Below are 24,591 nucleotides of genomic sequence, written 5' to 3' on the forward strand. Positions count from 1 at the left end.
CTCGCGCCGAGCCCGCGCGCCGTTGTCCTGAGCGTCACAACCGGAACCGCTCGGCGATACACTGCAGTCCCAAATTCGCGCCACGGACTTCGCGCGCAGACTTCGGCGGGCGGGGGCGGGGCCGAGCCGAGGGGCGGGGCCGGGCGACGTCCGCGCCGCCGCCACACGGAGAACGCTGGGAGTTGTAGTCTCCAAGACGTGAGAGTGCCAGTAAAGGGGGTAAAGTGGGGCAAGCCCTCCCGCAGAGCACGATGGGAAACAGCCCCGAGCCTTCTGTTGCTCTGGATGAGTGGGTGTGGCTGGGGGGTCTGCGGAGCGACCGGCGGGAAAAGGGAGATTCGGTGGAAGCCGCTGCGCGACGCACGGCGGGAAGAGAGGCGGGAGGCCGCGCGGGGCATCCCGGGAGCAAGGGCCGGGCCGGGCCTCGGCGCGGGGCATTGTGGGATGTGGACGCCGCTCCGGGGCGGGTAGGTGAGTGGGGAGGGGCGGGAAGGGTGCACATCTGGGGGAGGGGAGAGGCACAGCTGGGTGGGACAGCCGGGATGGGAGGTGCCAAGGCAGGCAGGGCTGGGAGGGGTTGCGGAGGCTGGAGCCGGTTGGGAGGGGCTTCATGAGGAGGGAGGCGCAGCTGGACGTGGGGGAGCATTTGGGGTGATGAAGTCCATCTAAGGACGACGGGCCATGCTAGGACGAGGACCCATATCTGGGGGAGGATGATAGATGTAGATGGGAGGAGGGGGCCACAGCTGGGCTGGGCGGTGCATCTGGGCAGGTGGGGACCACAGATGAATATTGGTGACACTTCTGAGAATTGGCCACAAGTGAATGGGGCACACACCTGTACGCGAAGGGGCCATACTAGATGTGGGGAGTAAGTCTGGATATGGGAGCATCTCTGGGAAGCAGAGGCACAGCTGGATGTGGCAACCCATATAGGGGTCACATGTTGGAGAGGAGCAACATCTGCCCAGTATCTGAGACACATCTGGGGAGGAGGGAGCCACAGGTGCATGAAGAATATGACTGGGCGTGAGAGGTCCATGGCTGGATGTGCAGAGCACATCCGGAGATGGAGCATCTTTAGAGGCGGGCACAGCTGGATGTGGGTTATAGCCCCTGTGTACGCTCATGGAAGGGGGAGTTCCAGATGAATGGAGGCACTAGAGGTTACCACCAAATGTAGGAGGCACATCTGGAAGGGGAGGAGGTCCTACCTGGAAGCCGGGAACACATTCGAGGAGGTGTCCACAATTGAGTTTAAGAATCATATGTTGGGAGAGGGACCCCAACCGTGCCTAGGGATCACATTTATGGAGGAGGTGACCAGAACTGGAGTTAGAGATCAGGATGACAGGTTCCAGCTGTCCCAGGCATAAAGCAGGGGGGTGGAAGGAGACCATAGATGGGCTAGAGGTTCATGTATAGAGATTAACGGGTATATCCCGCCCCAGGCCCCACCTGGATAGAGGCATCAGCACCGAAGAGGCAGGCCGAGAATGGAGGAAGCAGGACGCCTTGGGAGGGGATGGATCTGATACCCACGTGTCCTCCCCACCCCTCCCACCCAGGCGCCCCAGGATGGAGCCCCCACCCGGCACGGCAACGGGGCAGGAGGAACAGGAGCTGCGGGAGAGGGCCTTCTTCTCGTGGGCCGAGTTCAGCCGCTTCTTCGACGCATGGTGCCAGCAGCGGCTAGCGCTCTTCTTCGTCAAGAGCTCCATGCACCTGGCGCGCTGCCGCTGGGCCAGCGCGCCCCCGCTCTACACTCTCATCGATGTGCTCAAGTACAGCTACGTGCGGCTGGTGTGCAAGGACGTGCGCGCGCCCAGCCGGCCCGCCGTGGGGTGCGTGAGCTGAGCCTCCTGTCCTGCTGGGGGCTGGGGGGGAAGGGCGGCCCGGGGGAGGGGAGGCAGTGAGCCCTCACCCCAGAGACTGGGAGGGGAGAGGTGCCAACTAAAACCGCTAAATACACCTTGAAGAGAAGCCTAGAGGGTCAAGGAGGGAAGCTTCCTGAGATGGAGACAGAGCCAGTCTGCTGGAGGGACCGAGGCACAGACAGAGGGTGGGTTCCACTTAGAGATTTTAACAGAGACCCGTGGAGAGGCAGGGAGCGAGATAGACACACACACCCAAGAGACATTAAAAAAGAAAATTCCAGAAACATGGAGACATGGCACCAGAGACACCAGCCAGCCAGAAAAACAGGTGAGAGCCAGATTTGGGACACCTACAAAGAGATCAGAGGCTGAGCTGCAGAGAAAGCCACAGGACAAAAATAGAAAAAAAAAAGAAATCCATCCATTCAGTAAATACAGGGCCAGGTCCCATGCTGGGAACTAGGGATATCTCACTTGGGGGAGTGGGGAGTTTAGCAAGACAGACAAATTCCCCGCCCTTCTGGAACTTTCGTACCGGACAGAAGACTGACATGATATGAACAAGGTCACAAATAGTTCCCTCCGACTGTAACGCTACAAAGGGCTTGAGGAATCCAAGAGGGCTAGGAAACATACCCAAGTGGCCAGGGGTGTTTTAATTGACTCCAATTTTAAACAATCCCCATACAATGTTGGGTTCCCAGCTTCCCTTCAAGCTCGGGAAGAGGCTGAGACCTTGTTCTCTTGTGGCAGATGGCCACCCCAATTAGACGGGGCATTGGCGCTCAGGTTGGCCCCAGACTCCACTGCTCTCTGCCACCTCATCCTTTGCTACATCCTTGTTTTGCCTGTCTGGCTCCTGTCTGTGTGTGAGTTGGAGACCCTTGGGTGGGAGCCACGGACAGAGGGGTGCACTTAAGAGCACAGGCTCTGCCTGCTGGCTGCTTGAGACCGGCTCCACAACTTCCTGGGTGGGTCTCTTTGGGCAACGGACTTCACATCTCCAAGCCTCAGTTTTCTCATCTCTGAAAGGGGGTTAGCGCAGTACCTGCCTCATGGGGCTGTTAAGAGGTTACCGTGAGCAGGAAGGCGTTTACCCAGTGCCTGGAACACGGGGCGGCTGGGTACAGGAGAGCTGTTACAGGAGTCAAGAGCACAGACCAGGGAGCTGGCAGCCTGGGTGCCCACCATGGCTCCGCTGCTGACCAGCCTATGACACTGAGCTCGTGACATCCCCTTTCTGGGCCTCAGCTGCCTCCCTGGGAAAAGGCAAGAAGTAATAGTATTGATCGCGTAGGTTTTGTGAGGATTAAATGAGCGGATACATGCCAGTCATTCAGAAGAGAGCCCAGGTAAGCACTCGGTACCAGTTAATTAAACATTTATTGTGAGAATTACGGTTCTCAGTAGCTTACTCACTGCTTATTCTGGAAACAGACTTGGAGATCCGGAAGCAGAACAGGATCAAACAGCCATCATCACCCAGATACCTAGAACACGAGAGCTTGCCGGAAGCTTAGGCCCAATCTGGAATCTCTCCTTGTTAACAGAACCCAATGCAAAGCAACAGACACTTGCTGAGTCCCTACTGTGTGCATGCTCTTCGAGGGGCGTGTGGAACCCAGAGAGCAGGTCTCTGCCCTTGAGCAGCTCAGGATCTAATGTAGGAGATAAAGACACCCCCCCCACACAAAAAAAAATGGCCCAAAGTAGTGAGAAAGGCGTTGAAGAGGGAGATGGAGGAGGATAAAAGAGGAATGGTCAGCTCTACTGAGAGTTTCCAGGGTGGATCTAGAAGGTTTCCTGGAAGAGGTGACCAGTAAGTGGAGCCTTGAAGGATTTTCTTTGTTTATATATTTGTGTATGTACAGTATTTGACTTAAACACATGGTACATATTACATGCAGGCACTGTCCCTCTACAAATATCGGAGGGGAGCCAGGGGGCAGAAGGGATGGGAGGGAGTGACAGGCCAGCCAGGAGGCAAGGACAGTGCCTTGGGCTTGGGTCTGGTGACTGGGTGGACAGTGGGATGTTCCCTGGATGGGGAGCCCATCACTTCTGAGCCCCTCCATCTCTCTAGCTGCTCAGGCAGGACCTGACCAGTGTCACAGCCCAGGGACCGAGGACAGAGTCTGGAGAATTAGTATATTAGAAAAGGCAGGACACGTGGCTGGCATGGTGTCAGGCCCAGACCTGCAGGGCTGAGTCCAAGGGCTGGGACTTTATCCTAGGGCACTGAGGACTCCCGGGAGGGCTGTGAGCAGGATCAGCTCTGGGGGTAGGAAGACCCTCTGGGGTCTCATGGGGGATGGACGGGAGGAGAGAAACCAGAGGCCAGGCAGGTGGCTGGAGCTAGGGTCCAGGGAACTCACAGAAGGGCCATGTTTCCGGCCGCTCCTTCCGCCTTTCCTGGAGGTTGCACGGTGACCTCCAAATCACCGTCCCTGCCTCTTCCCCCCTCCAGCTCTGGCGCTCTCCCACTCTCCCCCAGCCTCTCACGGCACCTCCGTTGCTAGAACAGGATTGCCAACCTTTCCCAACACACGCCAGCCTTTGGAAACACAAAGATCTTGAGAACCTGAAAGATCCAGAAGAAATGGGCAAGTGGAGTGCAAAACAAAGCAATGGTACTTTTTAAATCTTTTTGGCTGCACCGCGTGGCTTGCGGGATCTTCCCGGACCAGGGATTGAACCCAGGTCACAGCAGTGAAAGCCCGGAATCCTCACCACTAGGCCACCAGAGAAGTCCTAGCAATGCTACTTTTAGAAGAAAAAAAGATGTTTGAAAATAGCAGCGACTTTTTTAACTGTTTACCAGGCGCCAGCCCCTTTTCTAACCATATACATAATTTAATCCTCTTATTGAATCCTCTCAACAACCCTGCAAGGTCAGTATTATTATTAGCCCCAATTTCCGGAAAACTGAGGCACAGAGAGGTTAAAGGAGTTTCCCAAGATAACACAGCTGCTAAGAGGGAAAACCAGGATTTGGACCCACACAGGTTGACCACAAAACCCATGTTTTTAATTACCATTCTATCTCCCTTTTCCTCTCTCCCTCCCTCTCCTCTCTCTTTATTTCACTCATGGATCGTTAATATGAGAGTTGAATGTGCCGACACCCTAAGGATATTTTGGTCCTAGGTACCATGTGTTTGCTCATTCATCCAAGAGGTTCGTTTTGAGCACCTACTATGTGCAGGGTGTATCTGTTTTAGATGCTGGGATTTCAGTGGGAGTACTCCACATTCAGTGGGGAGCATTCATTACAGATGGGTATCAATCAAATCATCACCCTCATATGTGATGGAATCTGCCTGGGGATGGTCAGGGAAGGCTTCCTGGAGGAGTGATGCTGTGAAGGATGAGTAGGACTTAACTAGATGAAGGGAAAGGATGTTTCGTGAAGAGGGAGAGAACTTACAGTAAGATGGTTGCAATGCAAATGTGAAAAAAGTGGATGATTTGGAGAGTTTAAAAGGCATGATAGGACTTGTGATGGGTGGTTTTGGTGGGATGAGTGATGAGTGGTGTGCCTGGGCACCTGGGTTTCAGACAGGGGGATACAGTCATTCACTCATCGTTCGTTTACTGAACTGAGCACCTCCCAGGGGCCAGGAGCTGTTCTAGGTGCTGAGGATACAGCAGTAAACAAAACATGTGGAGTTTACAGTTGCGGGGGTGGGGGGAGGGGGGGCGTGGTATTATTCCCCCAGATAGATGGAGAGAAATGACCTATTGAGGCTGCCGTAGACCATTGTGTGGGATACTGGGAACCCGCAGAGAGGACATGCCATTCTCTGGTAAGATGCACGGCTTCGCGGAAGAGAAGCTCCCCTGAACGGGGGTTTGTTCTAGGGGCTGAAACACCCAGGCCCAAAGAGGTCAAACCAGAGAGTTTCCCCAAAGGCCGTGAATTTTTCTAGACAAATGTACTGGGTAGAACCCCATGAACTTGCCATTTTGGTAGGTCAGAAATGGCTGTGTGTTGGAAATTTGTTTGAGTTGCATCTGATACCATCATGGTGGCTCCACATTTGTATTTTATTTAGAATGATTTTACACTTTCAATTTTTCTGAATTTGCATTATTTTTGTTACTTTAAGTTAGGCAAAAAGTCTCAAATGCTTATGTAGGTTTTTAAAATCTGTCAGGCTCCAGGGTTTTACTCTGTGCATAGAGGAGAAAAGGGGTGTGTCAAGGGTCCCCTTCTGACTTAACAAAGACAATTCCTAAGTATTTAGACTGGAGGTTCTCAGGGTGGATCCTAAGAAGGATCCCCCTCCTCAGGGACTGTTTAGAAAGAACGTAGGAGCATTTTGGGGGTGGGGTGTGCTACTGGCATTTACCCTCTGGGAGCCAGGCTTCTTAACTATATGCCAGGCCCCAGATGGTCTATGTTACAAGGGTTGGCAAACTAGGAGCCCTTGGGCCAAATGCAACCTGCAGCTCATCTTTGTAAGTAAAGATTTATTGACACACAGCCACACCCATTCATTTACATATCACCCATGGCTGTGTCTGCAGTATAGCAACAGGACATATCTACCGTCTGGCCCTTGGCACAACAAGTTTGCTGACCCCTGCTCTATAAACGTGAAATCTACCAAAAATGCTGATCTCACCTCCCCTTGGAGAAACATGGACCTGCTTTCAGACAGCAGGTGCCAATTTAAATATTATCAGGGAAATATACTCTGATTTTCTTTTCCCCTATTCTCTTTTTTTTGTTTTGTTTTTTACATATTTATTTATGTGGCTGCATTGGGTCTTGGTTGCAGGTCTTAGCTGTGGCACGCAGGATCTTTCGTTGCAGTGCACAGGCTTCTCTCTGTTTGTGGCGCGTGGGCTCAGTAGTTGCGGCACTCTTTCATTTTCTGCCATGCTGGATGTCACTCCCTAAATTGATGTTAGGTGATGGGCCATGCCCTTCAGTTTGAAAACCGCTGTTCGGGACAGACTTGCTCACACACAAAGAGATGTGTAAGAGAGTGTTCGCTCAAGTGTTGTTTGTAAGAAGGGGGAACTGGAGACAACATAACAGTTGGCGGAGTTGCAGAGTGGAATATTAGGCAGCAAGTAATGAAATGTAAAAGTGTTGAAGAGCTGAGGAGTGAAAAAGCAAGTTACAAAAGGATATATAGAGTGGGATGCTTATATTTGTTTCCTGTTGCTGCTGTAACAAATAACTACAGATGTAGCGGCTTAAAATAATACAAACGTGTGACCTGACACCTCTGAAGGTCAGAAGTCCAACCCAGGTCTCACTGCGCTAAATCAAGGTGTCTGCAGGACTGCGTTTCTTCTGGAAGCTTGAGGGGAGAATCCGTTTTGCTGCCTTTTCCAGCTTCTAGAGGCCACCCACTTTCCTTGGCTTGCAGCCTCTTCCTCCACTTTTAAAGCCAAGAGCGTAGCATCTTTCAATCTTTCTCTGACTCTGACGTTTCTGCTTCCCTCTTCCCCTTATAAGGACCCTGTGATTACCTTGGGCCCAGTATCTTCTCCTCATCTCAAGATCTGAATTTAATCATGTCTGCAAAGTCCATTTGCCATGTACAGTAACATTGCCCAGCTCCTGCGACTAGGATGTAAATATCCTTGGGGGGGGGGGCTGTCATTCCACCCGACATCATGCTAGAAAACAAAAATTTCCCAAGTAAACTTCTACTTATTTATTTTTAAATATTTATTTATTTATTTGGCTGCGCCGGGTCTTAGTTGCGGCATGCGGGATCTAGTTCCCTGACCGGGGGTCAAACCCAGGCCCCCTGCTTTGGGAGCACGGAATCTTAATCACTGGACCACCAGGGAAGTCCCCCAAGTATACTTTTAAAAAAAGTGTAACACACATTCAGAAAAGTGCACACATCCTGCATGTACAACTTGATGAATTTTCCCCAAGTAAAATGCACATGTAACCAGCACCCAGTACAAGAGACAGACTACATCCAGTGCCAAGAAGCCCCCCTCCACCATCCCCCCCATAACCACTCAGGGTAACCATTGTCCACTCTTTGGCCAGCAGAGGTTAGCTTTGCCTGTTGTTGAACTTTCTATAAACCACAACCATGTGGTGGGTCTTCTTTTGTGTCAGACTTCTTTCTTCCAGCAGGTTTGTGAGACCATCCATGTTTGGGGGGAGAGTAATGGTTTGTTGATTCTTATTGTCGATTAGTACGTTATTTTTAGGAATATATCACAACTTGTTTTCCTATTCTATTCTGTGTTTGGGTTGTTTCAAGTATTTGGCTAATATGAATGGTGCCGTTATGAACATTCTAGTACACATCTTTCGGTGCTCATCTGCAGGCATTTATCTTGAATGGAAATGCTATTCACAGGGGAGGCACATGCTCAGCTTCAGTAGATACTGCCACTCAGTTTTTCGAAAGTGACTGTACCATTTCACACTCCCATCAACGACATCTGAGAGTTCCAGTTGCTCCAAGTCCTCACCAACAGTTGATGTTATCAGTCTCTTTTATCTGCTGGTGTAAAGTGGCCTCTCCCTAGGGTTTTTTTTTTTAATGAAATATACTTGATTTATAATGTTGTGTTAGTTTCAGGTGTGCAGCAAAATGATTCAGCTACCCACACGTATATATATTCTTTTTCAGATTCTTTTCCATTATAGGTTATCACAAGATATTGAGTATAGTTCCCTGAGCTATACAGTAGGTCCTTGTTGGTTATCTATTTTATGTATAGTAGCGTGTATATTTAATCCCAAACTCCTAATTTATCCCTCTCCCCCCTTTTGCCTTTGGTAACCGTAACTTTGTTTTTTATGTCTGTGAGTCTATTTCTGTTTTATGAATAAGTTCATTTGTATCATTTTTTTAGATTCCACATATAAGCAATATCATATGATATTTGTCTTTCTCTGTCTGACTTACTTCACTTAGTATGATCATCTCTAGGTCCATCCGTGTTGCTGCAAATGGCATTATTTCATTCTTTTTTGTGGCTGAGTAATATTCCATTGTGTATATATACCACCCTAGGGTTTTGATATGTGTTCCATTGATGCCTAAAGAGTTTGAGCCCCTTTTCATGTGTACAAAGTTTTAAAACCTGGTAACATACCTTCCACTGTTTTTTTTTTTAAACGTGTATTTTAAAATATTTATTTATTTTGGGGTGCATTAGGTCTTCGTTGCTGCACACAGGCTTTCTCTAGTTGTGGTGAGCGGGGGCTACTCTTCATTGCAGTGCACAGGCTTCTCATTGCGGTGGCTTCTCTTGTTGCGGAGCACGGGCTCTAGGTGCGCGGGCTTCAGTAGTTGTGGCTCGCGGGCTCTAGAGCGCAGACTCGGTAGTTGTGGTACATGGGCTTAGTTGCTCCGTGGCATGTGTTTATAGATACATTAAAACATATGTGGGAATGCTCAATACCTAATTTGGTTAGTGGCTACCTCTGGGGTCAGAAGGAGGGGAGGGGACTTTGTTGGGACAGGGTTCACAGAAGGCCTCAGCTTGCAGTGTTGTTATCACTGAATCAAAAGCGGATACAGGAGTATATGAAATGTTTTATTTCTTAAAGTTGATTGAGGTAAGTATAATGAACTATGCATTCACCTTTAATTGAGCTGGGGGTGGTGGGTGCAGAATTCTACAAACGTACAGTGCTCCCCCATGTTCCAGACAGTGTTTTTCAGTGCTTTCCAGGTATCAGTTCTTTTAATCCTCACAACAACCCTATGAGAAAGGTATGATGATTATTACTCCCTTTTAAGAGGAAACTGAGGCCCAGAGACCCGAAGGGACCTGCCCAAGGTCACAGAGCTGGCATATTCTTAAGGCCCTCTACTCTTCTCTATGCTTGAAACAATTTTTTAAAAATTTTTATTGAAATATAATTGATTTACAATGTTGTGTTAGTTTCAGGTGTGCAGCAAAGTGATTCAGTTATATATGTATTCTTTTTTTTAGATTCTTTTCCATGATAGGTTATTACAAGATATTGAGTATAGTTCCTTGTTGGTTATCTATTTTATATATGGTACTGTGTATATTTTAATCCCAAACTCCTAATGAATCCCTTCCCCTCCTTGAAACGATTCTTAATGTTCAAAAATCATAATAAGAATAAAGGAGAGAGGAGAGAGAAGGCAGACGAGGGCAGGCAGCAGGGTGATGTGACTGGCGGCCGTGGTCGTTCCTCCCGCAGGTCCCCCCAGCCCGGCTGCCCGGCCTTCATCATCGTCAAGCTGAGCCCGCTGCGGGACCGCCTCGTGGTGACAGAGTGCCAGCTGACCCACTCACACCCGGCCTGCCCGCTCGAGTTCGCCTACTACTTCCGTCCGGGCCACCTGCTGGCCAACGCCTGCCTTCCCGTGCGCACCACCAACAAGATCTCCAAGCAGTTCGTGGCCCCGGCCGACGTGCGCCGCCTGCTCTCCTACTGCAAGGGCCGCGACCACGGCGTCCTGGACGCCCTGCACGTGCTCGAGGGGCTCTTCCGCACCGACCCCGAGGCCAAGGTGGGGTCTCGGGAGAGGCAGGCGGGGGTGGGTGGGTGGGGGGCGGGGCGCGGCTGCGGAGAGGCACGCCCAAGACTCGCGGGCCGTTCATTCATTCATCCATCCGCCCACTCATCCATTCACGCCTTTCATTCATTCCTTCGCGTATTCATTCAAGATTTATCGAGGCATGGGGTGGTGGTCGGGGGCGGGCTCCTGCAAGATATGGCCCCGTCCCTACCCTCAGAGAACTCATCCCCTAAGGCAGCGCCCTCCACTAGAACTTCCTGCGGTGATGCGAATACCTTGTGATTCCGCGCTGTCCAGTATGGTAGCCCCGAAGCCACACGTGGTTATTGGGAGCTTGCCCTGCGGCCAGTAGGACTGAGGAACAGAATTTTTAAATGGTATTTCATTTTCACGAATTGAAATGTAAATAGCCACTTGCAGCGATTGGCTACTACAACCTTGCAGTTGTCCGGGGAGAAACCAATCATAGACGCATCCCAACATGGTATCAGGTCATTAGGGTTGACACATCTTCTTCATCCATTCCTCTGTCGATGGACATTTAGGTTGCTTCCACTTCTTGGCTATTGTGAATAGTGCTGCTATGAACATCGGGTTGCATGTATCTTTTCAAATTAGAGTTTTCTTAGGATATATGCCCAGGAGTGGGATTGCAGAGTCATATGTTGGCCCACCTTAATATTTTTAAAAGAAATGAAGAAGTTCTAGAAAACCAAGAGACAGACCAGTGAAAGGGTTATTCCTTTTTTAAAAAATTTAAATTGGCTTTTTGAATATGTAAGACATTCACGTGGTCCTAAATTCAAAGGGTACAAAAGGGTATGTAGTGAAAAGTACCCTTGTCACCTCCTGCCCCTCAGGGCCCCTCCTCAGAGGCCGCTGGAGTATCAGTGGCTTATCCATCTTTTATATATCTTTCTGTTCTATGGCCCAGTGCTGTCCAGGGAAACTTTCTGTGATGCTAGAAATGATGTGTGCCTGCGCTGTCCAGTAGGGTAGCTGGTGTGGCTATCGAGTGCTTGAAATATGGCCAGTATGACTAAGGAACTGAATTCTTAATTTTTTATTATTTTCATTTATTTATTTATTTTGTTGCAATGGACGGCATGTGGGATCTTAGTTCCCCGACCAGGGATTGAACCCGCGCCCCCTGCAGTGGAAGCATGGCGTCTTAACCACTGGATCGCCGGGGAAGTCCCCTGAATTATTAATTTAACTTAATTAATGGAAATTTCGACAGTCCCACGTGGCTAGTGGCTTCTGGATGGAACGGCACAGCTCTGTACACAGATACATTTGCATGTCTTTATTTTTAAGCTTATTTCCCCTTGTCCCCTCCCCCAGCAAGGTAGCACGTTATACCCACATTTTTGCATCTTGCTTTGTACACTGGGGCGTGCCAGATGGTAGCATCTTTTGTTCTTCCTCTGGGACCGGTCAAATCCCCCTGAGAAAACTCCAACCGCTTGGCTGGCTGGCAGGTTAAGGCCAGGCTGCCAGCTTCTGGGAGCCATGTTGGGGAAGAGAGCTGGGGAGCTGGCCCTCCATCAGCAAGATGCACAGAACCACCACTCCCCCCTGCCCCGCCAGCAGATGGGCCCGATGTCCCCAGCAACCCTCTCTGTTTTACTGCTTCCACAGAATAAATCTCCAGCCACCTGGGGGTGAGAAAAAGCTTAACAGATCTAACTGCTTCTAAAACAGCCCTCATATCTTTTGTTTTAACCTCCCCCCCACACTGCCAGGGTTTGCCAGTTCCTTTTGAGGACTCTGCTATTGGTCCCAACCGATGGGGTTTTTTGGAGAGGTTGCTTTTGTTTTCTTTTTTGTTGGGGGGACCTGTGGTCAGCTTGTCCATCTGCTTTCCAACTTCTGAAGTTTGGGTCCTGTTGTCTCCTTTCCTAATGCCTCTATAACTTTAAAAAAAAATTCCTTTTCTATAGAGGTACTTGAAGGTCAGGAAGGAGTGAAATTAGCAGGATGTGTTCAGTCTGTCACCTTTACACGGACCTTTCACCTGGCTTTTTTCACTTATAAGATATAGCAAAAGAGTTCTGGGTGTTATTCTCTCTGCTTCCAGCAGTTTCCTGAAGGAGCGATTATATTTGAGAAGCTGAATGCCAGGGACCCCCTGCCTTGAGGTCGTTCACTTGGTCTTGGGAGGGGGTCAGACAAGAAGAGTGTACCCCAAAGCCACAACCACCGTTTGTGGGCAAGACTGAGTGGCTGCTTCAGCCAAGGAGGTGTTAAGACCTTTTATAATCTGCCCTGAGGCCGTGCTGATGGGCTGAGGAATCCAATCCCATCTCCTTTGTGGCAGGCTCCAGGGTAACCAGCAAGCCGGCTGGCTTTCTGGGTGAAGATGGGTCTTGCACAGAAACGTTGCAGCCCTCTGTCATGTGTACGCTTTGGCTTCTGAGAAAGGCGAAAGTTGTTCTGAGTGTGCTGCTTTTAAGAATACTAACTGGTCAGCTGGTACAATCTCAGCAGAGGACTCTGTCAATATCTGTCAGAATGACCAAGCCACTCACCCTTTAGCCACTCCCTCTCCCACTGCTGGGAATTTATCCTGCAGATGTAGTTGCGCAGATGCCGAATGATTTCCACGCAAGGTTAATCACTGGAGTTCGTGAAAGTAAGATTGGAAACAACCAAACCCCACCCATGGGTAATGGTTACATAACTGGAATACTATGTAGCTTTAAGCAAGAGTGAGAACAATTCTAGGAACTGATCTGAACAGATCTCTCAGTTACAAAAAAAAAAAAAAAAAAGCAAGGAGCAAAACAATGTACATGGTATATTGTATGTATAAAACGGAGAAAATAAGAATATAAAGGTGGCTTGCTTGTATTCACATAAAGAAAATCTAGAAGAACAGCAAGAGATGTGGATGGACATAAGAATAGCGAATGGCAACAGAGTGGTTAGAAAATAGAAGTAGGAAGAGGACCCAGTGCTGGATAGATTTCTATTATTTGACTTTGGGACCTTGTGAATTTTGACACATTTCAATAATTCATTTTAAAAGAGAAGATAAAAAATAGACAATAGTCCCAATGTACCACACTGATCTGTTTCTCTCTAGAAAAGAAAAATTCGGGATGAGCGATGAGTGTCCTAAGACGTGACAGTCAGGGTGGCCTGGGTTTTGCCTTAGTAACAACCAGCCCTGGAATCTCAGTGGCTTACCTCGCTGAACTTTATTTCTTGCTCATTGGCCAAAGCAAGTCACGTGACTGTGGAGAACTTCAGGGGGGCAGAGAGATGCAGTCCTGCCAAGTGCCCAGGACAGGAGAAACCCACCATTACTTGGCACAGGGAGAAAGACAACCACAGGCTTATAGAGCTGTTTCACTGAGGGTCTCCCAGAGCTCTATCTGAATCTGGGGCTTGTGTTTCCCCTGCTCTGTAGTTACCCTGGACTCTTGTGGCTCAGTCTCAGCCTTTCTGCCTCTTCCTGGCTCCCCAAGGGAATCTTCTCTATGTCCAAATAGCCTGTTTTTACATCAGGCCAGCCACTTTGGGGGTGATACAGTAGCAGCTAAAAACTTGATTTTATTTGTACAGATATACACTAAAAACTTTATATACATTCTAGCTGTGCCATTTCCTGGCTGGGGAACATCACAACATCCATAAGTTGTGAACAAGTTATGTAAATTCTCCAGACCTTGGTTTGTTCATCTATAGAATGGGGATAATAATAGACACTACATCATAGTTGTTAGGGTTGTTGTGTTAGGGTGAGGGGTGTGTGTGTGTGTGTGTGTGTGTGTGTGTGTGTGTGTGTGTAAGGAACAGTGCCCGGAAAGTAGGAAGCTCTATATGGTTTAGCTATTTAGCTATTATTTTTATTCCCTCATTTCTTGCGGGGGAACAGTTTAGAGAATAGTATTATTCTGTTCACATGAAAAAGGAGGCTGTGTGCCTGAATGTAGGAAGAGCTGTGGGTAGGGAGTGTTGTGTGGCATGGTTTCTGATGTCCAGATTTGTGGAATCTGGTCTATGGTTAATGCATCCTTGTGCCACCGATTTCTGTGTCTAAGATGGTACTCACGATCATTCCCATCCTCTAGTCTGCTCCTCCCTGGGCTGCTCCATCCCCGCTTGTGCCCCGCCATCCACTCTGCGCCTCAACCCAGAAACCTGTGTGTCAGGCCCGTGTGATCACTTTTGTGAAGAGTCTAGTGGTCAGCTGCACAGGCCCTGGGCCCAAACTGCCTGGATTCAAATCCCAGCTCTGGTGTTTACTACCCGTGTGACCCCAGGCAAGCAACTGAACCTCTCTGTGCCTCAGTTTCCCCATCTGAAAAATGGGGATAGTGATAACAGGACCTGTTGTGCAGGATTGTTGTGGAGGTTGAAAGAGTTAATGCCTTGGAACTGGGGGGTTAGTTCTCCCCAGCACTTTACACACGTGAAATCTCCTGTTCATATTTATTCATCTTCCGTTTGCAGGCTCTCTCTTCCCACTCAGAGGTGTCTTATTGGCCCTCCTCAGTGTTTGAGCAGCACTTGGCATGTCTGATTTTCTCAGTAAATATTTGGTAGAGAAATTCATTCATTTATGAATCCCCCTCCCACCTTCATCACATGTCACCGCACCCCTCCAGTGTCACCCACACATCTCCGTCCACACCTTGTTTTTGCCCCCCACCACCATCCTTTATGACCTGGACTTGAATCCCAGCCCTACTGCTTGTTAGCACCACGATCTGGAGCAAGTCACTTCCCTGGCGTAGTCAGGGACCCTAAGACCGCCCTCAGGTTCAATGGGGACTCACAGAACTCAGCAAAGCCATTATACTCATGGTTACAGTTTATTACAGTGAAAGGATACAGAGTACAGTCAGCAAAGGGGCGCATCGGGTGGGGTCCAGGAGAGACCAGTGGTCTCTCCCAGTGGAGGTATATGGACAGTGCTTATTTCTCCTGGCAAGAGTGTGTGACAACACGCATGGAGTATCGCCCACCAGGGAAGCTCACCCGAGCCTCGAGTCCAGGGTTTTTATTGGGGTTTGGTCATGTAGATATGACTGCCTGGGTGGCTGACCTCAGTCTCCAGCCCCTCTGGAGGTCAAGCCCGAGGCCCCCACTATAAACCAGTTGTTATCAAGAGACTATTTAGAGTGGCCCAAGCCTGCCAAGTGAACAAAGACACTCTGTCAGGCAGGACATTCCAAGGGCTTAGAGGCTGTCTCCTAGGAGTCAGGAAAGAGCCAGACCTTTCTTTGGAAGGTGTGGGGTTTGGACAACCCAGACCTGCTGAGTTAATCCTTTACTGCCTCAGTTTCCCTATCTGCAATATAAGGAAGATAATGGTCCCCTTTCAGCAATCACCCTTGCTCAGTCAGAGGACCCCACACTGGGAATTCTCTGGCGGTCCAGTCGTTAAGACTCGGCGCTTTCACTGCCCCGTGGGCCTGGGTTTGATGCCTGGTCAGGGAACTAAGATCCCACAAGCAACCACACACCAACCTCTGTCCCATTAGCCTTTCTCTTTAGCATGTCCTCCACACTCAGATGATAATAATAATAATAATAACAGCTATCACTCAATACACACTGACCTCGTGCCAGGCACTGATCTCCATGCTTCATGCAGATTAGCCCATTTAATCCTCATAGCAACTTTATAAGGTCAGTGCAGTTGCACTCCCCACCTTTGTGGATGGGAACAGCTCAGGCACAGAGAAGTTCAGACACTTTCCCTAAGTCACACAGCTGATGCATAAATTCGCACAGTTAGTAAGAGGAAGGACCTGGATTTGGATTCTTACGGTCTGGCTCCAGGGTCCAGGAACCCTTAACTATCCAGTCATTGGGCCTCTCGGCTGAAAGCAACACTAGTTGTGTTATTGTTCGTGGAGACTTGGCCAGTCCAACAGGGCAGGACTTGCACCTGCCTCATTCAGTCCCTTCTCTCTCCTCAAGGCTAACACAGTGTCAAGCACACAGTAGGTGCTTAGTAAATGCCGTTTAATGAACAAATGGCTGTGCAAGAAAAGCTTATGTGCCCTCTTTAGAAAGAAAACTCAAGATCAGAAATCTAAGTTTTCTCTTTAAGAATGAAAGTCAGCTTCTAATTAGGCAAGTGCTGGCCAGCTCCAGAAAAGTCTCAAGGCAAATACGTTTTGCTGTTTTTACTTTTCTCTTATTCCTTTTCCCAAGGAGAGAAAGGTAAGAACTTACCTAATACTATAGAAACATGTAAGATTTTTTTTTAACCCATTATGCCTATTAAAATTTTCTTTTTTTTCAAATTGAAGTATAGTTGATTTACAATGTTGTGTTAATTTCTGCTGTACAGCAAAGTGATTCTGTTATACACACATATACATTCTTTTTTATATTCTTTTCCATTATGGTTTATCACGGAATGTTGAATATAATTTCCTATGCTATACAGTAGGACCTTGTTGTTTATCCTTTTTTTTTTTTTTGGAGATGTAATGGACCTATAACATTCTATTAGCTTCAGGTGTACAACATAATGATTTGATATTTGTATATACTGTGAAATGATCACCCCAGTAAGTCTAGTTAACATCCGATGACGTTTATCTTTATGTTAGTTTCTAGACCAGCACCGTCGAATAGAACTTTCTGTGGTGATGGAAATGTCCTCTATCTGCACTGCCCCATAGACACTAGCCTCACGTGGCTGTTGAGCAGTGAAATATGACCAGTGTGACTGAGCAAGTTAATTTTTATATCTTTTAAAATCTTAATTTAAATGTAAATAGCTACTGTATTGGACAGAACTGTCCTAGATGGAAACATCTGCTAAGATAAATTAAATCATAAAGTAATAGTAGGTATAAAACTTAATGATGGTTGGAAAAAAATGATAGTGGTATTGTAACCAGTTCAGTGGTAAGCTGACTAGGCTTTTCTATAAAATTTATTGAATGCCTCTTCTATTTAAGATGCTGAATGTATAATTTTAGGGTGAGGAAAGCAATTTTCTTGCTCTTTTTGGACTCCACTGGACTTTTTTTTTTTCTTAATAGAGTTCGTTTGTTGTTGTTGGCTTTTTGGGTTTTGTTTTTGTTTTTTTATTTTGGTCTTGAAAGTGGAGAACTGTGCATTGCATTTTAACTGGTTTCATAGGACGAGGTCCAATTATGGCAGAATGGTTTGTAGAGAGATCTGTGTTTAAACTGTATTCCAATCCTGGTTCTGCAGCTGTGGGCCAGCTCTGCAGGGCCTGGCTGAAACAGTCTTAGCCGTCTGCCTGGTATAGGGGACCCTAGGTCATCGCTGCTAATCTCCCTACCCCATTAAGTGGCTTTTGTGCAAAAATAATGAGGCCAGAGTGGCTGAGGCCAAGGCAGACAAGAGGGACAGAGATGAGGCCCAAGGGCCTGATCGCCCAGTGCACAGCTGTGGCCTGGACTCTGGATTTGACTTGAAGGGTGATGGGAAATTCTGGGAAAGGTTTTTAAGGAGGGGAGGGGTTGATCTGGTCAGTCTTGAAAATGCCCCCCAGCAGCGGTGTGGGGGACAGGGAGAGACAGGGAGCCCAGGCAGAAGCGGCTACAATAATCCAGGTGACAGATGGTGATGGCTCTGACCAGTGGCCGTGGGGGTGGGGAGAAGGGGTCAGATTCTGAAGGTCGCCGCTAGGATTTGGGGATGGACTGCATGCAGAGGAGCTAAGAATCAGCCCTGAGTGCCGGGGCCTGAGTTAAAAAGTGGGTGGTGGAGCCATTGGGGAAGAGACGGCTGACCAAAGAGGGGCAGGTTGGTGGGGAGTGAGAATCAAGGGTGCCTTCGGGCCGTCAGTCTCAAGGGACACGTGAGCTGTCTATAAGGGTCCATGTTGCTGCAGAGACAGGTGAGTAGGTGGGTCTGGAGCCTGGAGATACAGAACTGGGAGTTATCAGCTTAGAGATGCTAAAGGCCACGTAACTGGACGAGATCACCTTGGCTGAGCCTAGAGAGGAGAGAGCAGAGGGGAGGGCCTGGCCGAGCTCTGCAGCACAGCAACATTTAGAGGTGGAGCAGAGGAGGAGGGGCAAGCGAAGGAGACTGCAGAGGAGATGGCTGGGAAGAAGGAGGAAAGCCAGGAGTTTTTCAGGGTGACAGAAGCCAAAAGAGACCTACGTTCCAGAAAGGGGACAGGGTCACTGTACTGAATGCTGCTGAGAACTCAAGTGAGATGGTAACGATAGCTGGGATCTGATACATGCCAGGCATCATTCCAAGCTTTGGACACGGATCATCTCTATTTAGCCTCACCACAAACGTTAAATAGACATATATTCCCATTTTGCATAAAAGGAAACTGAAGCTAAAATGCCAGAGGAGGGAACTACCTAGCGGTCCAGTGGTTAGGACTCCACGCTTCAACTGGCAGGGGCCCGGGTTTGACCCCTGGTTGGGGAACTACGATCCCACAAGCCAGCTCAGAGCAGCCAAAAAAAAAAAATGCCAGGGAGAGTGACTTGCCGGAGGTCTCACAGCTAGGAAGAGACAAAACCAGGATTCAGAACTAGGATTCCAAGCCAGGATTCCCTGAACTTCCACTCCAGAGACACGGCCAGTGGATAGCACCGCACATTCGCACATTCGCACATTCATTCACTCACTCATTCGGGACGTATTGAGCTGTGGCTCAGGCCAGGAGCCATTCAGAGCATCAAGGGATGCAAAAGTTGAATGAAGCGATATCCTTGTGGGGCTTACATCTTAGGGAGGGCAAACAGGCAATAAGCAAAGCAGCAGATAACGATGGAACACGCTTCAGGGTGGTAAGTACCACGGCCGGAAGCATCCAGAGAGAGCTGTGGTGTCCGCTAAGACGGGCTGGTCAGAGAAGACCTTCACGAGCACGTGGTCTTTAAGCAGGGATGATAGTTATGGTAATAAGGAACACTTCAAGATCACTTACTATTTGTTGGGTGAGTACTGTTCAATAATAGTAATATTATTTGTGCCAGGCGATGTTGCAAATGCTTTAATTCATTTCATCCGTCCAATCACACTCTCATCATCATCATTTTGCAAATGAGACAGGGGTCAGGGAAGTTGCGGAAAGCCACACAGCCAGGAAGTGGGGGCTCCAGTGTCTCAGCCCAGGCCGTCTGGCTCCAGACACTATGCTGGACTCGACACTCCATGCATGAAAGAATGACTCTTCAGTTCCCAGAAGGGGAAATTGGGAAACAAGGAGGTTACGGAGGAAGCTGAGGCACAGAGAGCTCAAGTCACGTAGTTAAAAGCGTTGGTGAGGCCGGGACTCAAACCCAAGCAATCTGGCTCCACAGTCTATGCGTTTTACTTCTAGACCAGTGGCTCTCAAACTTGAGCGCGCGTGGGAATCCCCGGGAGGGCTTGTCAAAGCAGATTGCTGGGCCCCTCCTCGGGAATTTCTGACTCAGCAGGGCTGCGGTGGGCCTGAGAATATATGCATTTCTGTCAAGGTCCCAGCAGGCGATGCTGACGCTGCTGCTCCAGAACCTATACTTTGAGAACCACTGCCCTAGAGTGCCTCTGACCTCAGGAAGGAAGGAATACCCAGTTCCTAGTAGGGGGAACTGAGGCTCAGAGAGGCTGTCTAGTGGGCAAAACCACACAGCTCTTAGACGGTGGTGCCGGCATCGGAAACCCAGGCAATCTGGAATCCGCGTTTTTAATCATTCCCCTGCACTGCCTCCTGCTGGTCAGAAATGCACGCACATATGAAAGAACGAGTGAACGGAGTCCCGTTTCCCCAGGGGGGGGAAATCGTGGATGGGGCGACCCAGGGCACCTCCTGACCTCTTTCCCCGCCTCTCCGCCCCCGCCCGCAGGTAAAGCTGGTATTCGTGGAGGACCAGGCGGTGGTGGAGACCGTATTCTTCCTGACATCGCGCACCCGAGCGATGCTGCGGCGATTCCCGCGCATGCTCCTGGTGGACCGGCTGCCGGGACTGCAGGGCGCTCTGGATCTGCTGGCGGTGCTGTGCGTGGACGGCGCGGGCCGCGCGCGTCAGGCCGCCTGCTGCGTGGCGCGGCCCGGCACTCCGAGCCTGCTGCGCTTCGCGCTGGCCTCGCTGCTGCAGAGCGCGCCCGACGTCAAGGGCCGTGTGCGCTGCCTCACGGCCGGGCCCGAAGTGGCGGCACAGCTGCCCGCCGTACGCCAGCTGCTGCCGGGCGCGCGCGTGCAGATCTGCCGGGCGCAGGGCCTGGAGACGCTCTTCAGCAAGGCGCAGGAGCTGGGCGGCGCCGGCCGCGAGGACCCGGGCCTGTGGCCGCGCCTGTGTCGCCTGGCGGGCGCGTTGTCGCCCGCCGCCTACGCCGAGGCGCTGGCCGAGCTGCGCGCCCACGGCCCGGCCGCCTTCGTCGATTACTTCGAGAGCAACTGGGCGCCGCGCCGGGACATGTGGGTGCGTTTCCGCGCCTTCGAGGCGGCCCGCGACCTGGACGCGTGCGCCCTGGTGCGCGGCCACCGCCGGCGCCTGCTGCGCCGCCTGAGCCCCTCGCGCAGCGTGGCGCAGTGCCTGCGCGACCTGGTGGCCATGCAGTGGGCCGACGCGGCTGGGGAGGCGGCGCCGGATGTGTCCGACGATGGGGGCGCTTGGCTGGAGGGTGAGCTGGGGAGGGGAGCCCAAGTGGAGAACGAGAGGATGAAGGGTGTGGAAACCGGAAACTGGGGCGGGGCGCGGAAGGAAGGAAGTTTTAGGAGAGAAGCCCAGTTAGAGAAGGAGTGGGCCAGAGGGTTGGAGACCAGAGACCGGGAAGGGGCTCAGGTAGAAGGTGAGAAGGGGAGAGGGTTGCAAATCCGAGACTGGAGAGGGGTCCACTTGGAGAACCAGAAGGTGAGAGGGCTAGAGGGGAGTGTCTGGAGAGGGTCCCAGTTGGAGAACGAGCACTTGAGAGGGCCCGCGATCAGAGACTGGAGGGGGGGCCCGCTGGAGGGTGAGAAAGACTGGGGTCTGGAAGGTTATATCTGGAGGGGGGCCCAGGTGGAGGACCAGAGGTTGAGAGGATTGGAAGAGTATACCTGGAGGCTGGCCCAGCTGGAGGATGGAAGGATTAGGCTGCTGGAGACCCCAGACGGGAGGGGGACCCTGTTTGATTATGAGAGAGCCAGCAGTCTCGACGGGAGCTCCTGGAGGGGGGCCCAGTTGCACGATGAGAGGGTAAGTGGACTGAAAACCAGAGACTGGAAGGGGCTGCATTTGGAAGCAGAGAAGGAAAGGAGGCTGGAGGTCAGAAACTGGAGGAGGGTCCATGTGGAGAAGCCCTCGGAATTGGTCCCCGAGAACGGAGACCTAAGGGGACCCCAAGGGGGAGATGTGAGGCAGAGAGGGCCAGAGACTAGAGAAGAGCGAGCAGTGAGGTTGGGTGTCAAAAGAAGAAGGGACCTGGAGGATGTAGTTCTGGTCCAGCTGGGGGACACAAGGGTGACAGGCCTGGAGAATGGAGATGGAGGGGGAGCCCAGGCTGGGGGCCCCAAGAGCAGAGGAGGGCAGGGGATGGAGTGTGGGGACACAGCAGGGGGCCGTCTAGGGCTGGGGAATGGAGTCACGTGCAGCACTCCCGTGGGGACTGTGTTGGAGGGTGACTCAGAGTGGGCAGTGACAGGGAGGATGTACCTGGGGGCCGGAGAGAGCGCACAGGAAGGAAGCGGAGGAGAAGGCCCCAGGGAATCAAAGAGGCCTTGCTGCCCCTCGGAGGAGGAGGAAGTGGACTGGGAGCCCCTGGCCAAGTTCCGAGCGGCCTGCGGGCCAGAGCTGGCAGAGCTGGTGGCCGAAGAGCTGGCCTTCGCCCGGCAGCACGGCACCCGCGGTTTCCATTGGACAGGAGCTGGCTTTGCCCTGAAGGACGGCACCTCGGACTTCTTCTTGGACGGAGCCCTGACGCGCTGCAGCTGCTCCATCCATGCCGCCCGGCGTCTGCCCTGCCGCCACCTCTTCGCCGCGCGCCTACTCACGGGGGCAGCCTTATTCCACATGGACCTGCTCAGGGATTGCTGGGGGAGAGTCCCCGAGCCCTGAGCCTGCTCGCGCCTGCCCGTCACCCTCCACGGTGGGGGCGGGAGGGCATCCTTCGATCCCAAAGATAATGGGGCTGAGCCCAAGGAGGCCACCCCAGTCCCCCCGTCCACCTCCTGGGGCATCCAGCGGCTTCATCTGGGCAGTTTGCCTCTCTGGGTCCGAGGGGAAGCAGACGGTGTGGTCTCGGAGGTCCTGGAGCCGCAGCTGTGGCAGATGGTGGTGGCCAGGGTGGATTCTGAGGGCTTCCCTCCAGAGAGGAAATGTGTGGTGAGAGGGTGTAGACAGGGTCAGGTCCGGCCAGGAGAAGGAAGGGGATAAAGCTGGGGGAGGGGAGGACACCAGGTTGTGGGGAGAGCCTGGCAGGAGGAGGGAAAAATGGGGGGTAATGAAGAAGAGGGAAGGGGAGGAAAGACAAAGGGGACACAGACATGGAGGAGAGAGGACAAGAAAAGAGGCAGAAATGGAGAAGACATGGGGACAAACGGGAAGGGAGGAAAGGAGAGGGGGTGGGGGAGGGGAGGAGGAGACAAGGATGGAGGAGAGGGAAGGAAAAAAGGAGATGGCAAAGGAAAGGAATGGGAGAGGTGGGGAGAGAAGAAACGAGAGGAGAATGACGTGGGGATTTCTCTAAGGCCTGGAGTCTTGGATCCCCTTCACCTTCTGGTTGGTCATTCCCGGAAGAGGCAGAATAAGAGGGGGCCCTGGGAGTCTGGTGGGATGGGCTGGCGGCCCTGCAGTGGGGGAGGGGAACCCTCTGGACTTCCGTGCTTCAAGATTGGAATAAAACAGTATTTTGGTTTCTGTGCTGAGTTCTTGGCTTGTGGGGGAGGGTGGGAGGCCCAGACCCAGAGGGCAATTGAGATGGTCCAGCATTCCTTGACTTTTCTATCAACAGGCCCTACTGTTGATGGAATGCAGGGACCCAAAATGAATCCATCTTCATGGCAGCTCAGGCCTCATCCTCCCTTGCCATGGGAACAGCTTGCCAACATCCGTGGATCCTCCAATGACTAGTCCATGCCAATCTCGGCCACTATGCCAGTGATTGGTTTAAGAATGGGCGTGGGGCCTGATCCTGCCCAATGGGTCTGCTTAGGGCGGGAGGCTTCTAGTTTCTCTCAATCCTAAGGAGAAGCCCCAGAATGAGATGGTTAGGCCTAAACCTGCTTGCAAGCCTCTTGATAGAATGTGAGAATGAAGGATGTCATTGAGGATGACAGAGCTAAGAGATGAGGAAAATCTGGGGAGCCCCCTGGCGGTCCAGTGGTTAGGACTCTGCGCTCTGACTGCCAAGGGCCCAGGTTCAATCCCTAGTCGGGGAACTAAGATCCCATAAGCCGTGCTGCAAAAAAATAAAATAAAAAGAAAGAAAAAAGAAAATCTGTATCTGGTTGAGTCCCTAAAGTCTGCCCTACGGTGGGGGGGGGGCGCGGCTTCCTAAGTAAGATAAAAGTTATTTTAATACTCATGGCAGTTTGAGTTGGGATTTCTGTTCTCTCAACTGGTGTGGCGGACTGCAGGTGATAGAAATTCAGGTGGAAATAGCTCAGCACTTCTTAAACTTTATGAACAGATGAATCTCCAGTCGGTCTGCGGTGGGGCCCAAGATTGTGGAAGGTTCTCCGATGACGTGGTTGCTGCTGGATTGTGGAGCACACTTTGAGTAGCAACGAAGGAGCTTAATGTAAAAGGTCATCCAGCCATTCACGTCGCTGGAAAATTAAAGTCTTCAAGTGCAGCTGAATCCAGGGGCTCAAATAATGTCAGGTTTCTCCCTTGTGCTTCTGCCCTTTATGTCACAGCTTCCTTCAAAGGAAGGCTATCCCCTTTGACTGAGAAAGATAGCGACTTGAAGCCATAATCTCATATCCTCAGATCTTGATCCCCAAAGACCTTTCTACCAGCATCCCAGCATCAAAGCTCAAAGAAGCTGATTGGGTTTACTAAGTGTATCAGTATCAATTGTCTATGGTTACGTCGATGCTGTGTAACAACCATGACACTTCAAAAGTATTTAGTGATAAGCATTTATTGTTTGTGCCTTTTATTGTTTCTTGTTTATGTGCTCAAACTTGAGCAGGCCTCACGAAATGGATTACCCAGAGACCATGTTAAAACACAGACATCCCTCCCACCCCGAATTTCTGATTGAGTAGGTCTGAGGTAGGGCCTGAGAATTTGCATGTCTAATCAGTTCCCAAATAATGCTGATGCTTCTGCTTCAAAGAC

At 50.7% G+C, this 24,591-nt stretch overlaps 2 protein-coding genes across 4 annotated transcripts in view; one reads left to right on the forward strand and one right to left on the reverse strand.

Moving 5' to 3' along the window:
* Positions 1-279, reverse strand: part of LIG1 (DNA ligase 1) — a 42,001-nt gene extending 41,722 nt beyond the window's left edge. Inside the window, exon 1 of one of the 2 annotated variants that reach the window (XM_012533476.3) lies at positions 1-279. The gene's annotated coding sequence lies outside the window, so the exon portion shown is untranslated. The other variant, XM_049703657.1, reaches the window with a different exon arrangement.
* On the forward strand, positions 279-23,806 carry ZSWIM9 (zinc finger SWIM-type containing 9). 2 transcript variants are annotated; one of them, XM_049703658.1, is made up of 4 exons: positions 279-467; positions 1,569-1,844; positions 10,051-10,363; positions 20,173-23,806. In XM_049703658.1, exons 1-4 carry the CDS (start codon positions 286-288, stop codon positions 22,360-22,362), a joined length of 2,961 nt encoding a protein of 986 aa, XP_049559615.1. In that variant the 5' UTR covers positions 279-285; the 3' UTR covers positions 22,363-23,806. The 2 variants fall into 2 exon arrangements, with proteins under 2 accessions (XP_049559615.1, XP_033286492.2); XM_033430601.2 differs by having other exon boundaries at positions 418-471.
* The last annotated feature ends 785 nt before the right edge of the window (positions 23,807-24,591 follow it).

Source organism: Orcinus orca, chromosome 20 (genome assembly GCF_937001465.1).
Source record: "Orcinus orca chromosome 20, mOrcOrc1.1, whole genome shotgun sequence".
In the NCBI taxonomy this organism is placed as follows: domain Eukaryota; kingdom Metazoa; phylum Chordata; class Mammalia; order Artiodactyla; family Delphinidae; genus Orcinus; species Orcinus orca.

Coding starts and splice junctions, on each gene's coding strand:
- ZSWIM9 (XM_049703658.1), top strand. CDS start 286: ATGAGTGGGTGTGGCTGGGGGGTCTGCGGAGCGACCGGCGGGAAAAGG. Junction 1,845..10,050: donor CCCAGCCGGCCCGCCGTGGG/GTGCGTGAGCTG, acceptor TTCCTCCCGCAG/GTCCCCCCAGCCCGGCTGCC. Junction 10,364..20,172: donor GCACCGACCCCGAGGCCAAG/GTGGGGTCTCGG, acceptor CCCCGCCCGCAG/GTAAAGCTGGTATTCGTGGA.